Source organism: Grampus griseus (genome assembly GCF_964374135.1).
Source record: "Grampus griseus genome assembly, chromosome: 1".
NCBI classification, from domain to species: Eukaryota; Metazoa; Chordata; class Mammalia; order Artiodactyla; family Delphinidae; genus Grampus; species Grampus griseus.
The window spans coordinates 76,476,828-76,494,461 of record NC_139017.1 but is presented as its reverse complement, the minus strand read 5'-3'; the positions used below and the strand labels follow the sequence as shown (position 1 = coordinate 76,494,461).

At 36.1% G+C, this 17,634-nt stretch overlaps 1 protein-coding gene across 1 annotated transcript in view; it reads left to right on the top strand.

Moving 5' to 3' along the window:
- GPR89A (G protein-coupled receptor 89A) overlaps nt 1–17,634 on the top strand; it is a 40,494-nt gene that overhangs the window by 13,356 nt on the left and 9,504 nt on the right. Inside the window, exons 4-10 of the mRNA XM_082667925.1 lie at nt 1,225–1,331; nt 2,500–2,601; nt 5,457–5,577; nt 6,223–6,303; nt 13,622–13,731; nt 15,725–15,813; nt 16,744–16,836. Coding sequence (XP_082524051.1) covers nt 1,225–1,331; nt 2,500–2,601; nt 5,457–5,577; nt 6,223–6,303; nt 13,622–13,731; nt 15,725–15,813; nt 16,744–16,836 — 703 coding nt within the window. The remainder of the gene's footprint in view (nt 1–1,224; nt 1,332–2,499; nt 2,602–5,456; nt 5,578–6,222; nt 6,304–13,621; nt 13,732–15,724; nt 15,814–16,743; nt 16,837–17,634) is intronic.

The window sequence follows — 17,634 nt, the reverse complement described above, 5'->3', positions numbered from 1 at the left end:
AATCAAAACCACAATGTAATACCACTTGACACCCACTAGGATGGCTATAACCAAAAAGACAATAACAAGTGTTGACAAGGCTGTGGAGAAATTGGAACCCTCATTTGCTATGGGTAAAAGGTAAATGATACAGCCACTTTGCAAAATAATGGCAGTCTTCAAAAAATTAAATATAGTTATTATATGACCCAGCAATTCCACTCCCTGGTAGATACCTAAAGAGAAATTAAAACATGTCTACACAAAAAACTCCTATGTGAATATTTATAGCATTGCTATTTATAATAGCTAAAAAGTAGAACAACCCAAATGTTCACCAACTAATGAATGGATAAACAAGATGTGGTATATTCATATAATAGTATGAATATTATTCAGCCATAAAAAGGAATGAAGTATCAATAGATGCTACACATTGTTGAACCTTGAAAACATTATGCTAAGTTAAAGAAGTCAGTCACAAAAGATCACATATTACATGATTCCACATATATGAGATGTCCAGAATATGTAAGTCCATAGAGACAGAGAGTATATTGGTGGTTTCCTAGGGCTGGGGAGGTTGAAAGGAAAGGGGAGTGATTGCTAATGGGTACTGGGTTTCATCATGGAGTGAGAAAAATGTTCTAAAATTGATTGTAGTGATGGTTGCACAATGATGTGACTATACTAAAAACCATTATATTGTACACTTTAAACATGTGAATTATGTCTCAATAAATTGTTATAAAAAGAAGTCCTAAAATATTTTAATCAATAAGTAAAATATATTTTATAAGCAGTAGTAAAAGTGGTCATGCAAATCAGATGTTTATACTGAGAGTACAGAAGAAGTATTTATGTGTCTTTATAACACATATTAACATTTATTTTCTTTTAACTCATATTGAAATAGGACTCCCAGTGGTAAGTGAAACAAGTCATTCTACCAATAATATATATTGGTAAATGTTATTATACATTGTCTATGAATATGACTAGAGCATTAACAGTCTCAATTTAATAAGTAAAATTCTTAGGAGGTTAAGATGGCCATATATACCTTTCAGAACTTTGTAATTTTTAATCTCTATAAATGAGCAGATAGTAACAACCTAGTTGACTAATTAGATGGGATATATTCAGTATTGAGTTCAAAGAGCAAGAGATCCTTTGGAAGACTAAAGAGAGTGAAAGTAGCTGCCCTCTTCCCCTCTTAGTGATATTCTTTGACATTTGTTTCAGCTCCCGTTATTTTCACTGGAAAATGAACCTGTGTGTAATTCTGTTGATCCTGGTTTTCATGGTGCCTTTTTACATTGGCTATTTTATTGTGAGCAACATCCGACTATGTGAGTATTTTACCCTCGTGTCAGCACATAAGATGAGTATTCTTAGGGATTGAGGGTGTAGAGAGTTTCATTTCTATATTACTTTCAGTAGCTACTGTTGTTTGAGGGCACCTCATACACAGCATCTTTAAAAGATTGGTACAAGGGGCTTCCCTCGTGGCACAGTGGTTGAGAGTTCGCCTGCCGATGCAGGGGACACGGGTTCGTGCCCTGGTCTGGGAAGATCCCACATGCCGCGGAGCGGCTAGGCCCATGAGCCATGGCCGCTGAGCCTGCGCGTCTGGAGCCTGTGCTCCACAATGGGAGAGGCCACAACAGTGAGAGGCCCACGTACCACAAAAAAAAAAAAAAAAAAAAAAAAATTGGTACAAAATAAATACTGAATGAATGATTAGGTTATTTGTCCTGCCACAGCTTTATTTGTTTCTACTATAATATCTTTCCTTTCATTTTTCCAATGCAGGGTACTATTTGTACTTTCTGATTTGTACTGGGAATTGTTATTAGTACTTTATCAGAAAATGACCTTTTTCCCCCCTTTAACTGTCATTTTAAAAGACTTCTTGCATTCTTTTTCTTTAATTTATTTATTTATTTATTTTTGGCTGCATTGGGTCCTCATTGCTGCACGCAGGCTTTCTCTAGTTGCGGGGAGAGAGGGCTACTCTTTGTTGTGGTGCAGGGGCTTCTCAGTGCGGTGGCTTCCCTTGTTGCAGAGCACAGACTCTAGGGCGTGCGGGCTTCAGTAGCTGCAGCGCAAGGGCTCAGTAGTTGTGGCTCATGGGCTCTAGAGCACAGGCTCAGTAGTTGTGGCACACAGGCTTAGTTGCTTCACAGCATGTGGGATCTTCCTGGACCAGGGCTCAAGCCCGTGTCTCCTGCATTGGCAGGCAGATTCTTAACCACTGCGCCACCAGGGAAACCCAAGAATTCTTGCATTCTTAAAAAAAAAGAAATGTCTCCCCTAACTCAACCCACATCTTAATTTCAGCCAAATTTCTCTTATGATGGTAAGAGGTTTAGAAAACAATTTCTAAAACTTATATTGTTCCATCATTCATTTGCCAAGTGAGCAAGCCAACCAAATATTAATTAGAATGATCCCATAAACTTATGTAGAGAAAGCTCTTTATCATATATCTATTTCACCTTGTCTCCTCTTTCTTAGTGCATAAACAGCGACTGCTTTTTTCCTGTCTCTTATGGTTGACCTTTATGTATTTCTTCTGGAAACTAGGAGATCCATTTCCCATTCTCAGCCCAAAACATGGTGAGTGTATATGTGGTGGGGAGAGGGAAAGTGTTGTTTATAATTTTCTAATTTGAAAAAAATCAATTTTGAGTTATAAATATCAAATATATATACACATAGTAAATATATAGTAAATATATAAACACATAGTTGCCAATTGTGATTATTATCATCACGGAGCAAACAGGTTGCTATGATAGAGAATAATGCAGATAAGGATATCAAATTTAATGCAAGGCCTTAGCGTCAACCTTTCTGAGGAGGTGGTATTCAAGCTGAGATTTAAAGGACAAGATCAAAGGTAGACCCAGCAGGAAGGCACAGGAAACATCATGTAAAGCCCTAAGGTAAAAAAAGACTGGTGTATTCAAGAGTGAGTAAGAGACAGAATGGAGACTAGTGGTATAGATTTTTTATTTGGGTGACTAGATAGCTGGTGATGTCATTTGCTGAGATAAGTAATACAGAAGAAGGAAGATAATTTTAGTTTCGAATATGTTGAATTTGATTTGCCTGTGTGCATCTAAGTGATATTCAGTAGGTAATTGGATACACAAGTCAGGAACTTAGGAAAAAGGTATGGATTTATCTGTCCTCTTGGAGATAATTTCAGGAATCTGAAAAGTTAGACGTCAGCTAAATGCCATTAGGTGAGACTGGGGAAACAGGCAAGATCACCCAAGGAAAATATATAGACAGAAATGAAAGAAGGAATTCTGGCCCATGCAGAGCAAAAAAAAAAAAAACCAAGAAAAAGCAAGTAGAGAAGGAAATGGGAAAACCAAGGGAAATTGTGGTATGAAAGCCAAGAAAGGAAAATAATTTTAAATAGGAATGATTCAGTGCCATAAATGATTAAATAAAACAAGGATTGGAAAATGTTGTTGAATTTTGCAACCAGAAGAAAATCTGTGACCATATTATAATAATGGCTAAGAGTCCAAGCTCTAGAGCTAGACTGTTTGGGTTTTGATCCTGACTCTGCCCCTTGTTAGCTGTGTGGCCTTGACTAAGTTACTTGACCTCTCTGTGCCTCCATTTCCTCATCTGTAAAATGTGATATTCAATAATATCCACCTCATAGGGTTGTTATGAGGATTAAATTAATTGTAAGTAGAATACTTAAAACAGTACCTGTTATATAACAGGTGCTTGGTGAGTGTTACCTATTCTATTGTCATTACAATTATTAATGAAAATACTTTTCATTGGTGAAGAAGAATGGGTTAAAAGCTGAATTGCAGCCAATTGAAGAATAAATGGAGGTGAAAGAAGCTTGGCTATTAAGGGGTAGATAGAGAGGATTGGTAACTAGATGTAAACTCAAGGCCAAGGACAGACTTTTTCTTAGGAAAGAGACTTGAAACTGAAAGGAAAGAACCAGCAAAGGAGGAAAGATTGAAGATACGAGAGATAAGAGGACAGGAAATGGAACAAGATTTTGGAGGAGGTAGAAGGGAAATTAGATCAAAAGCACAGGTAGAGAAGTCTTAGCTTCGGACACCATCTTGTTCTGAGGGGGGCAAGTTGGAAGGATGATTACAGATGTAAATATTTATAGTAGAATGAAGGTAGTTTATGTCTAATAACTTCTTTCTTATATAATAAGCACATTAGCTAAAAAGAACAGATTGGAAAAATGAGTTAAAGAGTATCTGCTGAGGGGTAGGGGGAGAAATGGCTGACCAAGGGCGAGAAAAGGATTCCTTAGTAGTGTGTGATTTCTGTTAAGACTGGAGACCATACACCTGTAATGGCATCAGTGTCAGTATGCATTCTAGCAGTTTGGGGCAGCTCAGTCATGGGCACAGGGAAGGCAGAGTGTTAGACTGATCCAGAGTTGGGAGTTTGCAGGATCAGTGCTTCAGGAGAAGAGTAGAGGACTGAAAGTCCTGGAGAGAGAAGTTAAAGCAAACAAGCTTGGAGTCCAAGCTCAGCAAAGAAGGAAATGGAAGCTTGGAGGAGGCAAAAGATTAGAGACCAGCAGTCATAATGACCTCTAAAATGGTGTAGTGGAAATACAGGCCCAAGAGGACTCAAATATTGGAAGTTCAGCTTCAAAGCTAGTAGAATTCCTGAACGGCAGCTCTGGCATTAGGCCTTAGGAGTGGTTGGCTGAAGTGATTCTATCCTAGAAATGGAAGTGAAAACAAACCTAAACTAGTTTTTTCCTGTGACACTAAACTTCCTGAGTTATTCTTAGCATTGCTTTCTCTCATGTATCCCCAATACATCAACAATAGCATTTATTTTAACTACCAAGTTGATTTTCAGCCTTCTCAAATAATAGGAAACAGTTGATAATTAGAATACAACTGAGTATCAAAAACTCACGTACTTACATTTGAATTACTCATTCTATAAATTCAGCCCATTTATTAGATGCATTATGTGTGTATTGATGGCAAAAATGAATAAGACAAAGGTAGGTAAAGAGCTTATGACATTAGGGGAAAATGTATAGATTGAAGTTAACTATAGTAAGAAGTAGTATCTGCTATTTATACTTTTCCAGCAGATTTGCTTTCCTAATTTTTTTGCCAAACCTTTTACTAAAAGTACTACCTTACTTTGTTAGAGTTCACACTACCTTGAATAAATAGACAATAAGTGTTACTTATAACTCTTGTTATTATTATTATTTTACTATTACCATTACCCAAGAATAGAATGATTCTGGAAGCATTTGAGATAAGAAGAAAATCAATAGACATATTTATTAGAGAAAAATCTACATATTAATAATTAAAATTTAGCTTATGTAAGTTAGCTAAAAGTAATGGTTGCTGTTTTCAGTGATGTTTCCTTCTGCTGTGCAGGTGAAAGCCGTTTTACCTGTATCACCTGGCATTAATGTGCTTTGATATTTTTAGGGATCTTGTCCATAGAACAACTCATCAGCCGGGTAGGTGTGATTGGGGTGACTCTCATGGCTCTTCTTTCTGGATTTGGTGCTGTCAACTGCCCATACACTTACCTGTCCTACTTCCTCAGGTAACAAGAGTTTTGTCTCTTCTTTTTTCCCATTACTTATTGAATACATATGTCATATCGTGCCACCATCATTAATACTTAAATATTAGATCTATGACACTGCCTTTTTACTCTTCTCTGTCCTCATGGGCATTGACCTAGGAATCTTTCAAATAAATCTTATCACTTATATTGCTTGCCCTTGTTATTTGTCCTACATTTATTTATTTTTAAAATGGCAATTTCAATCTGACCTTCTCCACCCCCTTTTCACCCCCACTTTTTAAAGACACATTTTTAGTGGACAGCAATGTGAGCTAGTCTCAACTTCAGCAAATCAGTTCCTCCCAAAAGTAGAACAGTAGATGACAATGCCAAGTTAAAACTGTGTATACACGTATATCCTAAATGTCACTGGATCAAAGTTAAGCAAGTCTATAAGAGAGCTAGTTACCTTCCACTTCCCTGAGGCCCCAGAAGAATTAGCTATTAAAAAATGACAACAAAAACATTTTTGCTTATTATAGTTATTTTAATATTCCTCAGAAAAAATACAGTTCCTTGAATTATAGGGTAACAATTGAGGTTTATGTGTTTCTCCAGCTGCCTTGTATTATGCCCAGGGATGGAACCCAAAACTTTGCTAACAGCTTGTGCTTATTATAGGAATGTGACTGACACAGATATTGTAGCCCTGGAACGGCGACTACTCCAAACCATGGATATGATCATAAGCAAAAAGAAAAGGTAAGATATCAGCACATTAATGCTGTTAGAATTTCTCAACAAGGAAATTTGACATGAATTGGTGCTAACAGGGAATTTCATCTCATTTCATTTTTAAGTTAGGGAACCATCAAAGACTTAGTGTCTAATCTTATGTGAAAGAAAATTTTCAAATTCAACCTTAGTTCCTAACTTTAGATAAATTCTCTTGAGATAAATTTTAGAATAACTTTTATATTTGAGGGTATTCTACACTGGATGTTTTAAAAGTCTATTGTGCTGCATTTTTACAAACTTTTTCATGCCTTATTTCAACTTCCCTTTCTCCAACTACTTTAAAAAATCCTTCAAGTCTTCCAGCTATTGTTGTTGTTTTTATTATTTAAAAACTACTTTTAAAGTGTATGTTTTTGAGGTGACATTTCTAGAAATCTGTATCACAGCGGGTAGAAGCATAGGCTCTAGATTCATACTATCTGAATCTGAATCTTTGGCCTACAACTCACAGTGTGACTTTGAGCTAGTTGCTTTATTTCTTTATGTCTTGGTTTCCTTATCTGTAAAATGGAAATAATAATAATGAGTTGACTAACATGTAGAGTTCTTAGAACAGTGAACTATACATAGCCAAGGAAAACTATCTAACTTATTAATAATCTCAGCAGGAGAATCATTTGGTTTTAATACTTTACCTTTATTTATTCATTCATATAGTCATTCACTTAATAATTATATAGAAAGCCTACTTTATGCGAGGCACTGTACTAAATGCTGAATACTACATAGAGATAGAATGATGAACGAGGTAATCAGTTCCTACCTTCATGAAGCTTATTGGTCTACTGTTTTTATTAGAGTTATTAGTACTCATATAAAAATGATGTCATAGAAGTTTTAAATTGCATGAGTGTTTTTCCATTTCATGTTTCTTCTTTCAACACTTTACTGTAGTAAGATACATAATCAAGTCAAAGAAGACTTAATATAAGAGATAACAATAGACATTAGAATGCTAAAGAGGTCCAGATTCACCAACTAATTATTTATCTCCATTTGTATACATCTTTGCTAAGGGAGTGGAAGTAGATACACATGTGTATACATTTGTTTACTTATATATGTTTTGTTCACATTCATGCTCTACAGTTTATTTTACATGAATGAATATGAATGTAGATGTTTAGAATATAACAACAAGAGCAACATTGTTCAATATTAAAAGATACTTGTATAGGAACATACTATTTTGATTCCCATGATCATTCTCCCTTGTACTATATTTATTTTATTTATATAGAGAGATGAATACAAAGTCATGACCCATGTCATTGTGGATGTGCACTTTTAAGCCATTTCATCACTAGTCATGCTGAGGAATTGGCTCTGATCTATACATGTACCCCTATAGACCTTGTTAAGTCAGGGTCTGGGATGGTTTGTGGTCCTGCCGTAGGTCTTACTAATTTGAGTGGCTCTCAGAAGAATCAGCCTCCCAACTTAACCTAATTATCACAGTTCTTTACCCAGTGGAGCTAACAGGGCAGATAGACAGCTAACATGACAACACTGCGACCTTTGAGGTTCATACAATGTCCTTGCTATTTACCAAAATATTGAAAAAATGTTTGCAGAAACACTCATAGCTGCAGAAGAGTAGTGACCAGAAAACATCTTTCAATTTAACAGCAGAGGGCCCTAGTGAGATGACATACACGAAAAATAGTATCTGTTATGTACAGAAAAGTTAATGGTTGAAAATGGGGGCAGGAAAGAGGCATACTGTCTTCTCACTTGGAACACTGAATAGAGGATAAGGTTTATAGTATTTGGAAAATATTCATCAAAAACCTAGTTCAGGTAGTATAAATATGCTGAGTTAGTGATCAAAGCCTTTCAGCTTTTTTCAGTTTGAGAGAATTAAGTGACCTGTTATTTTGTTTTATTTTTCTGTTGACTTAGATTTTAAAGCTTTTGTTTTGAGATCTATGATATAACTGAAGTACAGTCTTTTTTCACAAACAATATTAGTTTTGAAATTGTAGTTTTGTAGAAGATAAAAAATACAGTTATGCAACTACACACCATGGTATAAGGAAAAGAACTTGAACTAGACAATCACTTTACAAGAAACTTGTTAAGTCATCTTGAGCAAATACTAAACTATCTCAGTTTTCTCATTTGTAAAATGGTGGGGTTAACTAAAGGGTCTCTAGGATCCCTTTCAACCCACAAATTCTGAATTTATACTTTTTCACACAGCTTATGACATACAAAAACAAAAAACCTAGAGTACATAGAGTATGTAAAAGTTAATGCAAGCTATTACTATGAGGAAAAACCTTATCCCTACCCTTGAATTAGAAACAGGAAAAATTGTTAAAAACAAATATTCAAAGGCAATGGAAAATGAACAGAGACAGGTAGAAATTTGAAGAGTGTCAGGTAACTGCATGTTTGTGGTTTTCTTGCCTCGGAGTGCTCTTCAACCACTGCCCACTCAAGTATACAGATTGATAGAGTTCAAATCAGCAGAGTAACTGGAAAATTTAAAGGGAAAATTTTGAAAGCAAGAGAGATTCAGAAGGACTGAGATCTACAATCTACATATAAACTCTGCCCAAATCCCTGCCTCATCACTAAACTATGCATGTGTAGAGGAAATACCAGAGAGCTGAGAAGTAGGCGGAAACTAGAAAGGGGTCTACCCTTGAAAGACAGCATTGCCTCTTAATGAGATTTGCAAGTTTGTTGTGTCTTTGACTGAGTGCATTGTCTGAACAGTATGTAAGTTAGACATTGTTGGATGACAGAAAGTGACAGGTATGTAAGTTAGACAAGTTGGATGACAGAAAGTGAAATTCTTACTTGGCTTGAGGTGTCAGAAGGTACAACTCAGGACTGGCAAAGCAATTAGAAATTTAGGAGGAATCCCTAGAAGCAAAGGGACCACAGAGAGGGTAAGCAAGGCCTAAAATCTGATTATAAAATCTGCCCAAATTCTTTGTTGACCACTAACCTGCTCAGGCTCAGAGGAAACCACCAGAGAGTCAGGCTAAAGAAAGAGCCGCTAAGAGTTGAAAAGCTGAGCAGAAACGTTAGTTACTGCACACAGTAAGTATGACAGTTTCACATTTCGAGTCCAGGTAAATTAACTGCTTACTAGAACAAAAAAAGAGCAGTCCTCAGAAAAATAAAACAGATTCCAAAGCCACTAAAACATAATATCTACAATGTCAAGTTTTCAATCAGAACTTACTAGACATACAAAGAAACAGAACTGTGCAACCCATATTCAAGATAAAAAGCAACTAATAGACACAACTCCAGGGGGGCCGAGATAACAGATTTAGCAAACAGACTTGAAAACAGCTATTATAAATACATTCAAAGAAATGAAGGAAGCATAATATTAATTAGTGAACAGAAAAGGAGTCTCAAAAGAGAAATAGAAACTATATTTTAAAAAAGAAACAAAAGAAAATTCAAACCTGAAAACTACAGTAACTGAAATGAAAAGTTTACTATGTAGACTTAGCAGAATTGAGATGGCAGAAGAAAGAATCAGTGAACTTGAAGGCAGATCAATAGAAATTATTCAGTCTGAAGAATAGAGAAATCAAAGATGGAAGAAAACTGAACAAAATCTCAGGATGAAGCAATATCAAGCAGTCTAAATACTTGTAGTTGGAGTCCTAGAAGAAGGAGAAAGGGGCCAAAAAAGTAGTTGAAAAAATAATGGCCAAAAGCCTTCCAAATTTGGTGGAAAACATTAATTTACAGATCTAAGAGGCTTAAGTAGGGGAACCACAAAACTACACCTAGGTTTATATAGTCAAATTGCTAAAAGATAAAGAAAAAATCTTGAAAGCATCAAGAGAAAAATGATAAATATAGGGGAACAACAAAAAAAGTAATGGTTGCTGAACAAGGTTGTAGAATACAAAGTAAACATACAAAAATTAATTGTATTTTTATATTACTAGAAATTAAAAATACAGTACAAATTACAGTCACTCAAAAAAAAAGAAATACTTAGGTATAAATCTAACACAACACGTACAGGACTTATATGCTGAAAACTATGAAGTGCCGATGAAAGAAATCAAAGGTCTAAATAGAGAAACATACCATGTTTAATAGATTGGAAGACTCAACGTAGTAAAGATGTTAATTCTTCCCACATTGATGTACACGTTTAATGTAAGTCATTTCAAAATCCCAGCAAGATTTTTTGTAGATACACACAAAATTATTCTAAAGTTTATATGGAGACGCAAAAGTACTAGACACTTTTTCAAAATAGCTAAAACAATTTTGAAAAAGTAAAATGAACAGTATCAGTCTATCTGATTTCAAAACTTATTATACAGCTATAATCAAGGATTATATTGGCAGAGGTATAGACACATAGACCAATGGAGCAGAATAGAGGACTCAGACCAACAGAAAAATGCCCAACTAATTTGTTTACAAATTTGCAAAATCAATTCAGTGGAGGAAAGATAGCCTTTTCAACAAATGGTGCTTGAACAATTGGACATCCATAGATTTTTTTTAAATGAATCTCAGTGTAAGTCTCACACCTTATACAAAAATTAATTCAAAATGTAAAACTATAAAACTTGGTAGAAAATAGGAGAAATATTTGAAATCTAGGGCTACACAAGAGTTCTTAGACTTGGCACCAAAAGCACAATTTATAAAAGGAAAAATTGATAAATTGGACTTCATCAAAATGAAAAAATTTCACTCTGTGAAAAACCCTGCTAAGAGGATGAAAAGAAAAATTACAGACTGGGAGAGAGTATTTGCAAACCACATATCTGAGAAAGAACTAACTTTCACAAGTTAGAGAAAAAAAAAAAACAGTCCAGTTAGAAGTTGGGCAAAAGACCTGCACAGACACTCACTGTACACGTTGTATAAATGGCAATTAAGCACATGAAAAGGCTTTTTAACATCATTAGCCGTTAGAGAAATGCAATTAAAACTATGAGCTATTACTACATACCTATTAGAATGACTAAAATAAAAATTAGTGACAACAACAAATGCTAGTAAGGATGCAGAGAAACTGGATCACTCATACATTGCTGGTTAGAATGTGGAATAGTATAGTAACTCTGGAACACAGTTTAGCAGTTTCTTAAAAAAACTAAACATGCAACTATTACACAACATAGCAGTTGCACTCCTGGGTACTTTTTCCAGAGGAATGAAGACTTATCTTCACACAAAAATTTGTGCCTTAATGTTTATAGCAGTTTTATTCATATTAGCCAGAAATGGAAATAATCCAGATATCCTTTAATAGATAAATAGTTAAAGTGTGGTTTATCCATACCACAGAATACTGCTGAGTGATAAGAAGTTATGAACTACTGATAGATGCAACAACCTGTATGAATCTCCAGAAAATTATGCTGAGTAAAAAAGCCAATTCACAAAGGGTGCATACGGTATGATTCTATTTATATAACATTTTTTTAATGACAAAATGGAAGTGGAAACAGATTCGTGGTTGCCAGGGGTTAAAGAAGACCTGGGGGTGGGAGGAGGGAAGTGGGCTATACAAGGGCAACATGAGGAATCCTTGTAGTAATGGAAATGTTCTGTATTTTGACTCTATAAGTGTCAGTATCCTGGTTGTGATATTGTACCCACAAGATTTCCATTGGGGAAAGGTGGGTAAAGGGTACATGGTATCTCTGTATTTTTTTTATAACCCCATGTGGATTTACAGTTATCTCAAAAGAAAATGTTTAATTAAAAAAGTAATTGCTGACTTCCAACCAGAAGCGATAGATACCAGAAAACGGTAGAATGGAGTATTTAAACCATAGTAGACATTTTTCAGCTTCTTTACGTGCAAACTACTACCAAGTACATACTTCTTCTACTGATTACCTCTTTGCCTGTTGTGGGGCCACAATGCAGTGTCTGTCATCTTTACATGTTCAAGAGGTTCCACTCCACAGCCAGTCATTATGTTTATTGTATTATAGACATTGAAACTAAGGACAACAGAAATGCGCTTCTGTGCGCCCTATCTCCCTCTGCCTTCCTTTAATTCAGCATGGTAGGTTGATGTAAATGAGTGGGATAGAACCTCTTCCCTTTTGCTCCAGCTTTCCCAACTATGAAAATAGGAAAACTAAGACTTATGAGTCTCGCCAAGTCAAAATCTCCCTAGGTCTGAGCCTCTTCTTGGCTGTTCTACATCTTCCAATAATGCTGAGTTACGGTGCACATGCGTAATTAAAGGAAAACGCAGAAGGAGCTAATACAACTTGGGAGCTATATTCCATTTACTCAGTATTGCGGTAAAGGTCATTTTAAGGAGGAAACAATTAAGTCAGTGTGGCTAACACACTTAATATTCTTTATTGTTAATATCATTTTAGCCAATGGCTTAAAGAATTTAGCCCACAAAAATACCATTTGGTATTTGGTACCATTGGTTCCATTTGTATTGGTCCTAACCATGAATACCAGTGCTGCTTCTTTATCCTTACCACTTCTATCTCTTGTCATCCTTTTGAGGTTAACCTTGAGTTAAAGTTTTCTTTAGTTCTACAACTCTTTTTATTAGACTCATTCTGGTTTACTTTAAGCCTGTAGGCCTTGGCCTATTGTACTCTTCAAGAAGCCATTTATGCACAAATGCTCTATTTTTCCTCACAAGGACCCTATTCTATGTGGTGGGCTGGAACATGCCAGCAGCCACCACTGAGGCGGTAGGTCCTTCCACAGACTGACAGGACAAGAGGAAGGACAAGTTTTCCATTGATTTATTCGGTAGTAGGGGGAGACTGTCATTAAAGGGAGAATGGTGTTTTAGAAGAGGCCAGGTTTATGTGATTTTCCGAGGTTTTTGTTTGTTTGTTTGTTTTTCTTTTGTCTGCTTTTAAAAAGGAAAGAAAAAAACATTTATTGAGTTCCTGCCCTGTACCTGATCCTTTAGCTAGGCATGTTAGCTATTGTTTTATTTTGTTTTTAAATGATAATGGTAATAATTAAATATATTATTTCATTGATCTTCACAATCATCCAGAGATGAGGAAATGAAAACTCTAAGGTCTCACAGTTTCCAAGTTGTAGAGGCAGTCCTCAAATTTATTGCCTACTCCAATTCTGTGCTCCTTCACCTATTCCACATTCCTTCTGGGAGTGTATGCTTTTCCCTCAGTTGTAAGCGGTGGAAAAGTGGGACTCCAGAATTTGAATCCTTCCCTGAACAGCTCAGCAAATGAAAGGAGCAGTTATGAGACTGGAAAGCAGATGAGAATGGAGTACAAGGGTCCATGCTTCCTTGCTGAGGTTTTATATTTTATTTCAGGATGGCAATGACACGGAGGACTATGTTCCAGAAGGGGGAGGTGCATAACAAACCATCAGGATTCTGGGGAATGATAAAGAGTGTTACCACTTCAGCACCAGGAAGTGAAAGTATCCTTTATCCCTCTGCTTGATTCTTTTTCTCAACTCTGGACCAAGGGCAGAAGAAAAAATAGTATTTGGATATTCTCTTCTAAGATACCTGACTGCAACAGAGTTCAGCTGGCCAGGGCTGGGCTTAGGAAATACAATGTGTACAGTCATCTTCCCAACAGCCATAGAAGATCATAAAATAATAAAACCATTGTCTTTGAACTGAAGGGGTCCTAACATGTCAGTCTTTCCATTTTACAGATGAGAAAATAGACCCAGAGAAGTTGTCACACAGTGGCTTGTGGCAAAGATAAGACCAGAACTGTGGTCTCCTCAGTTCTTTCCACTACACTATTGTATTTCCCACCTCTGAAACACCACCACAAAACAATGCCTCCCCCAGATGGATGGTTTGTATATGAGATTGTAAGGGCCCATTTCTAAAGCAGTCAGTTTTAGAAACAAACAAATTTTAAGCAGCTCTGTATCTCCAGTGACTTTTTGGTTTAAAGAATCAAGGAGATTGGGATAATGGACTTGTCTTGGCCCAGCTGGTTGCAGTGTTAAACTGATTCCCAAATTGAGTAACCAGATGTCTTTGTGGCTACCAGGTTATTAAGCTGGAATTTGGGGTGGGGGACTAGAGGTAAAATAGCATATTCCTGCTTCATTCTCTGGCCTGAGGAAGAACAGATTCCCCTGTGCCTCAATTGGAGAAAAAGAATGTAACGTATTCTTGCTATAAATTATGATATATCTTTCTGGTGTGAAATGCAGGTAAGAATTGGAAAAAGAAAAAGAAAAAAAAGTAGGATGACCACAGGAGAGAGAAAAAAAAGATGACTTTAAATTCATTTCTCATCTCCTATTTCCAGCAGAGTGCTAAGGGATAAAATGATGAGCAGAGGATAGCCTCTCTCCTCAAGGAGCTTACTGCCTAATCATGGAAGAGCCAAACGTGTAACTCATTAAACCACATTATTCAGTGGCCCGGACCATGCCAACAGCAGCCAGTACTGAGGAAGGAGCTGAAGGGCATTTGCTGATTTGGGTAATAGTGGAAAACTCACAGAGAGGAGGGAGGATTTGGATTAAAGCCAATGCTTCTGTTTTAGAAAGGGCTGTCTTTACCATTTTTATTACTTAAAAATTCATAAAAGCCAAAGTTTAGGTTTAAGCTATCTTAGCAACACTAAGTCAAGTCAAAGAAGTATCGGGATTATTTAAGATCTCTGAGTCCTTTCCTAAATGGAGAGGATAATCACACGACCTCACTGAGTTCTTCGAAAGTGGCATAGCGTAATGGAAAGAGCAGGCCTTGGAGTAAGGCAGATCTGACTTTGCTTCCATGCCTATCAGCTGTGTGACTTTGAGCAAGTTATTTGACTCTCTGAGCTTTACTTTCCTTATCTGCAAAATGGATAATAACACCTATCTCATGGGATTGTTGTAAATAATAGAAGATAATATCGTAAAGAACTAAAGAAGGTAATGTCTATAAATCCCAGCCTGTATTAGAACTCAGTAAACATTAGTTCCCTTCCCTAACATTGTATTTATTCAGATATTTCAGGAGAAAACTTTGCTATATTATAGGTGTTTTTCTTACTATGTAACATTGTATTTATTCAGATATTTCAGGAGAAAACTTTGCTATATTATAGGTGTTTTTCTTACTATGTAACCTTTTGAGATTCCAAAGATTACATTTGACTTAATCTAACTAGATAAAGCAAAAATAAACAGAACCATCTCTCTGAGCCACTTGAGCTAGTGAGAAACTGAGTGGTAGGTGTTTGGTGGTGACGCTCTTGATGGAAAAGCTTTTATACACCTGTGTCTGAGGTTGGAAAAATTGTTCTAAAGTAGTACTGCTGGCTATAAGCAGGAAATTGAAACTATGGGCAGTTCCTAGGACCCACTGTAGAAGAAACCAAAAGCATATGCTTTCTTTATTGCTGTTCCTTGAAACTTCTATGTGATTTAAACCTTGATGCCCATTTTGTGCCAGATCTTACTCTTATTCAACAGGAAGTGGATGCTTTGGAAGAACTAAGCAGACAGCTTTTTCTGGAAACGGCTGATCTATATGCTACCAAGGTACAGAGCAAGGAACCTGAAGTGTGGTTTTTACTAATATGATAGAAGAGAGAACAAGACTAAATAGCTTTTTAGCATCCTCTATGGCCAAGCCATGTAAGAGGCACCTCATAACTTCAATATCAGCCACGAAGCACTGATGGCTGCACTCTTTGTGACGTTGCTCCTACCAGTAGCAAAACCCTTAATGGAACACTCTCAAAAATAGAAATTAGTGGGATAGTCAGAAGAGGCTTTTAGTCATCTAGGAAGGTGGCACACACCACTTCCTACTGATGATCCAGGATCAAGAGGGTAGCTCCTATGGTAACTCCTCTGTTTTTTGTTCTCTTGCAAGTTAATAATAGTGTAAGAGCAGTAAGACACCCATCTGCCATGGTCTAGCCCTATTTTAAAGGATCCAGATCAAGAAGGGACCTAACTACAAGAAGTAACTTTCCTTTGTACACCTAAAATGCAATGTAATTTAAATATGCAAAATCTATTAGTTAAGGTTGTTCAAACTATTTTACTCCTTTTTGAGGATTACTTCACAGGAATAGCCATGTAGGATAGAGGTGAACATAGGCTTTGAAGACAGATAGACCTGAGCCTAACTTCCCTTACTCACTAGCTCTGCAACCTTAAGCAAGTTATTTAACCTCTCTAAGCCTCTGTTTTCTCATCTGTAAAATTAAAAAGAACAGATCTCATAAGAGTTGTTATGAAGATTAAAGTAGATAATGCATGTAAGGTGTTTATCCTAATTTCTGGCTTAAAGTAATCATTCAATAAATTTTTCCCACTATTACTATTACTGTTATTTTAATATTATTATCATGTGTGGTTTTAATTCTTAGCCTGAACAGTGATTCATAGAGGCAGGAATTTTGTGGAATATAAATGTAATTTTGCTGAGACTAACCATGTTTTGTGTTTGTTTTCCCTCAGGAGAGAATAGAATACTCCAAAACTTTCAAGGGGAAATATTTTAATTTTCTGGGTTACTTTTTCTCTATTTACTGTGTTTGGAAAATTTTCATGGTAAGTATTTTATTTTTAATTGTCAGGATTTAGGTGATTTTCCCTGGTAATGGCAGAGAGAGAAAACTGAGTTCGGTTGAGGCATTGAACTAAACTCCAAATCCAGTTGAGTCAATAGAAAATGTGATCTTTCACATCTCTGAGCCTCATTTTTTCATCCTCTCCTTTTTGGGTCACCTAGAAGAGGGAGGTTGCATTTTTCTTCTGTCAGAAATCATGAATAAGTTCTTAGATTATGAAATATATGAAGAGTGAATATTGAAGTTTCTTATTTTACACCCTGCTTTCCATATTACGCATGAGTACGTGATTGTATATAACGCAATTCCTACCTTCAGCTCAGAATAGAAACCACCTGTCCTTTTTAATAATCTGTATATACCCAAAAAAGTAAATTCTAAAACATATTTCTACAGATAAATTCATCTTCTGTGCTTACAGCTCTTATTCTTTTGTGGCTCTCCCTTAACGCTCTATTCTTTATGTGCATTTTATGTACTGCATTATTTGTCTTTACTTGTGACTCATCTGCAGGTATTAATGGATTTCAGTGTGATTATAGAAAAGGCTGATTTGACGTTCTAGTTCGGTGACTTTCCCACTGGGGCTGTGCTTGCACAAAGAGGAGCTTTGTCAGCTTGTTAGTTAATTTTGATCAGTGTAGATGAATGGAGGATTCTGGATTTAACAGATCTAATGTTATAATAAATTGATGCTAATACCCATTCAGATGACATTTTTAAATCTTGATTCATTCAGTGGGAGAGGATAAATGAAGATAGTGTATTCAATTAACTA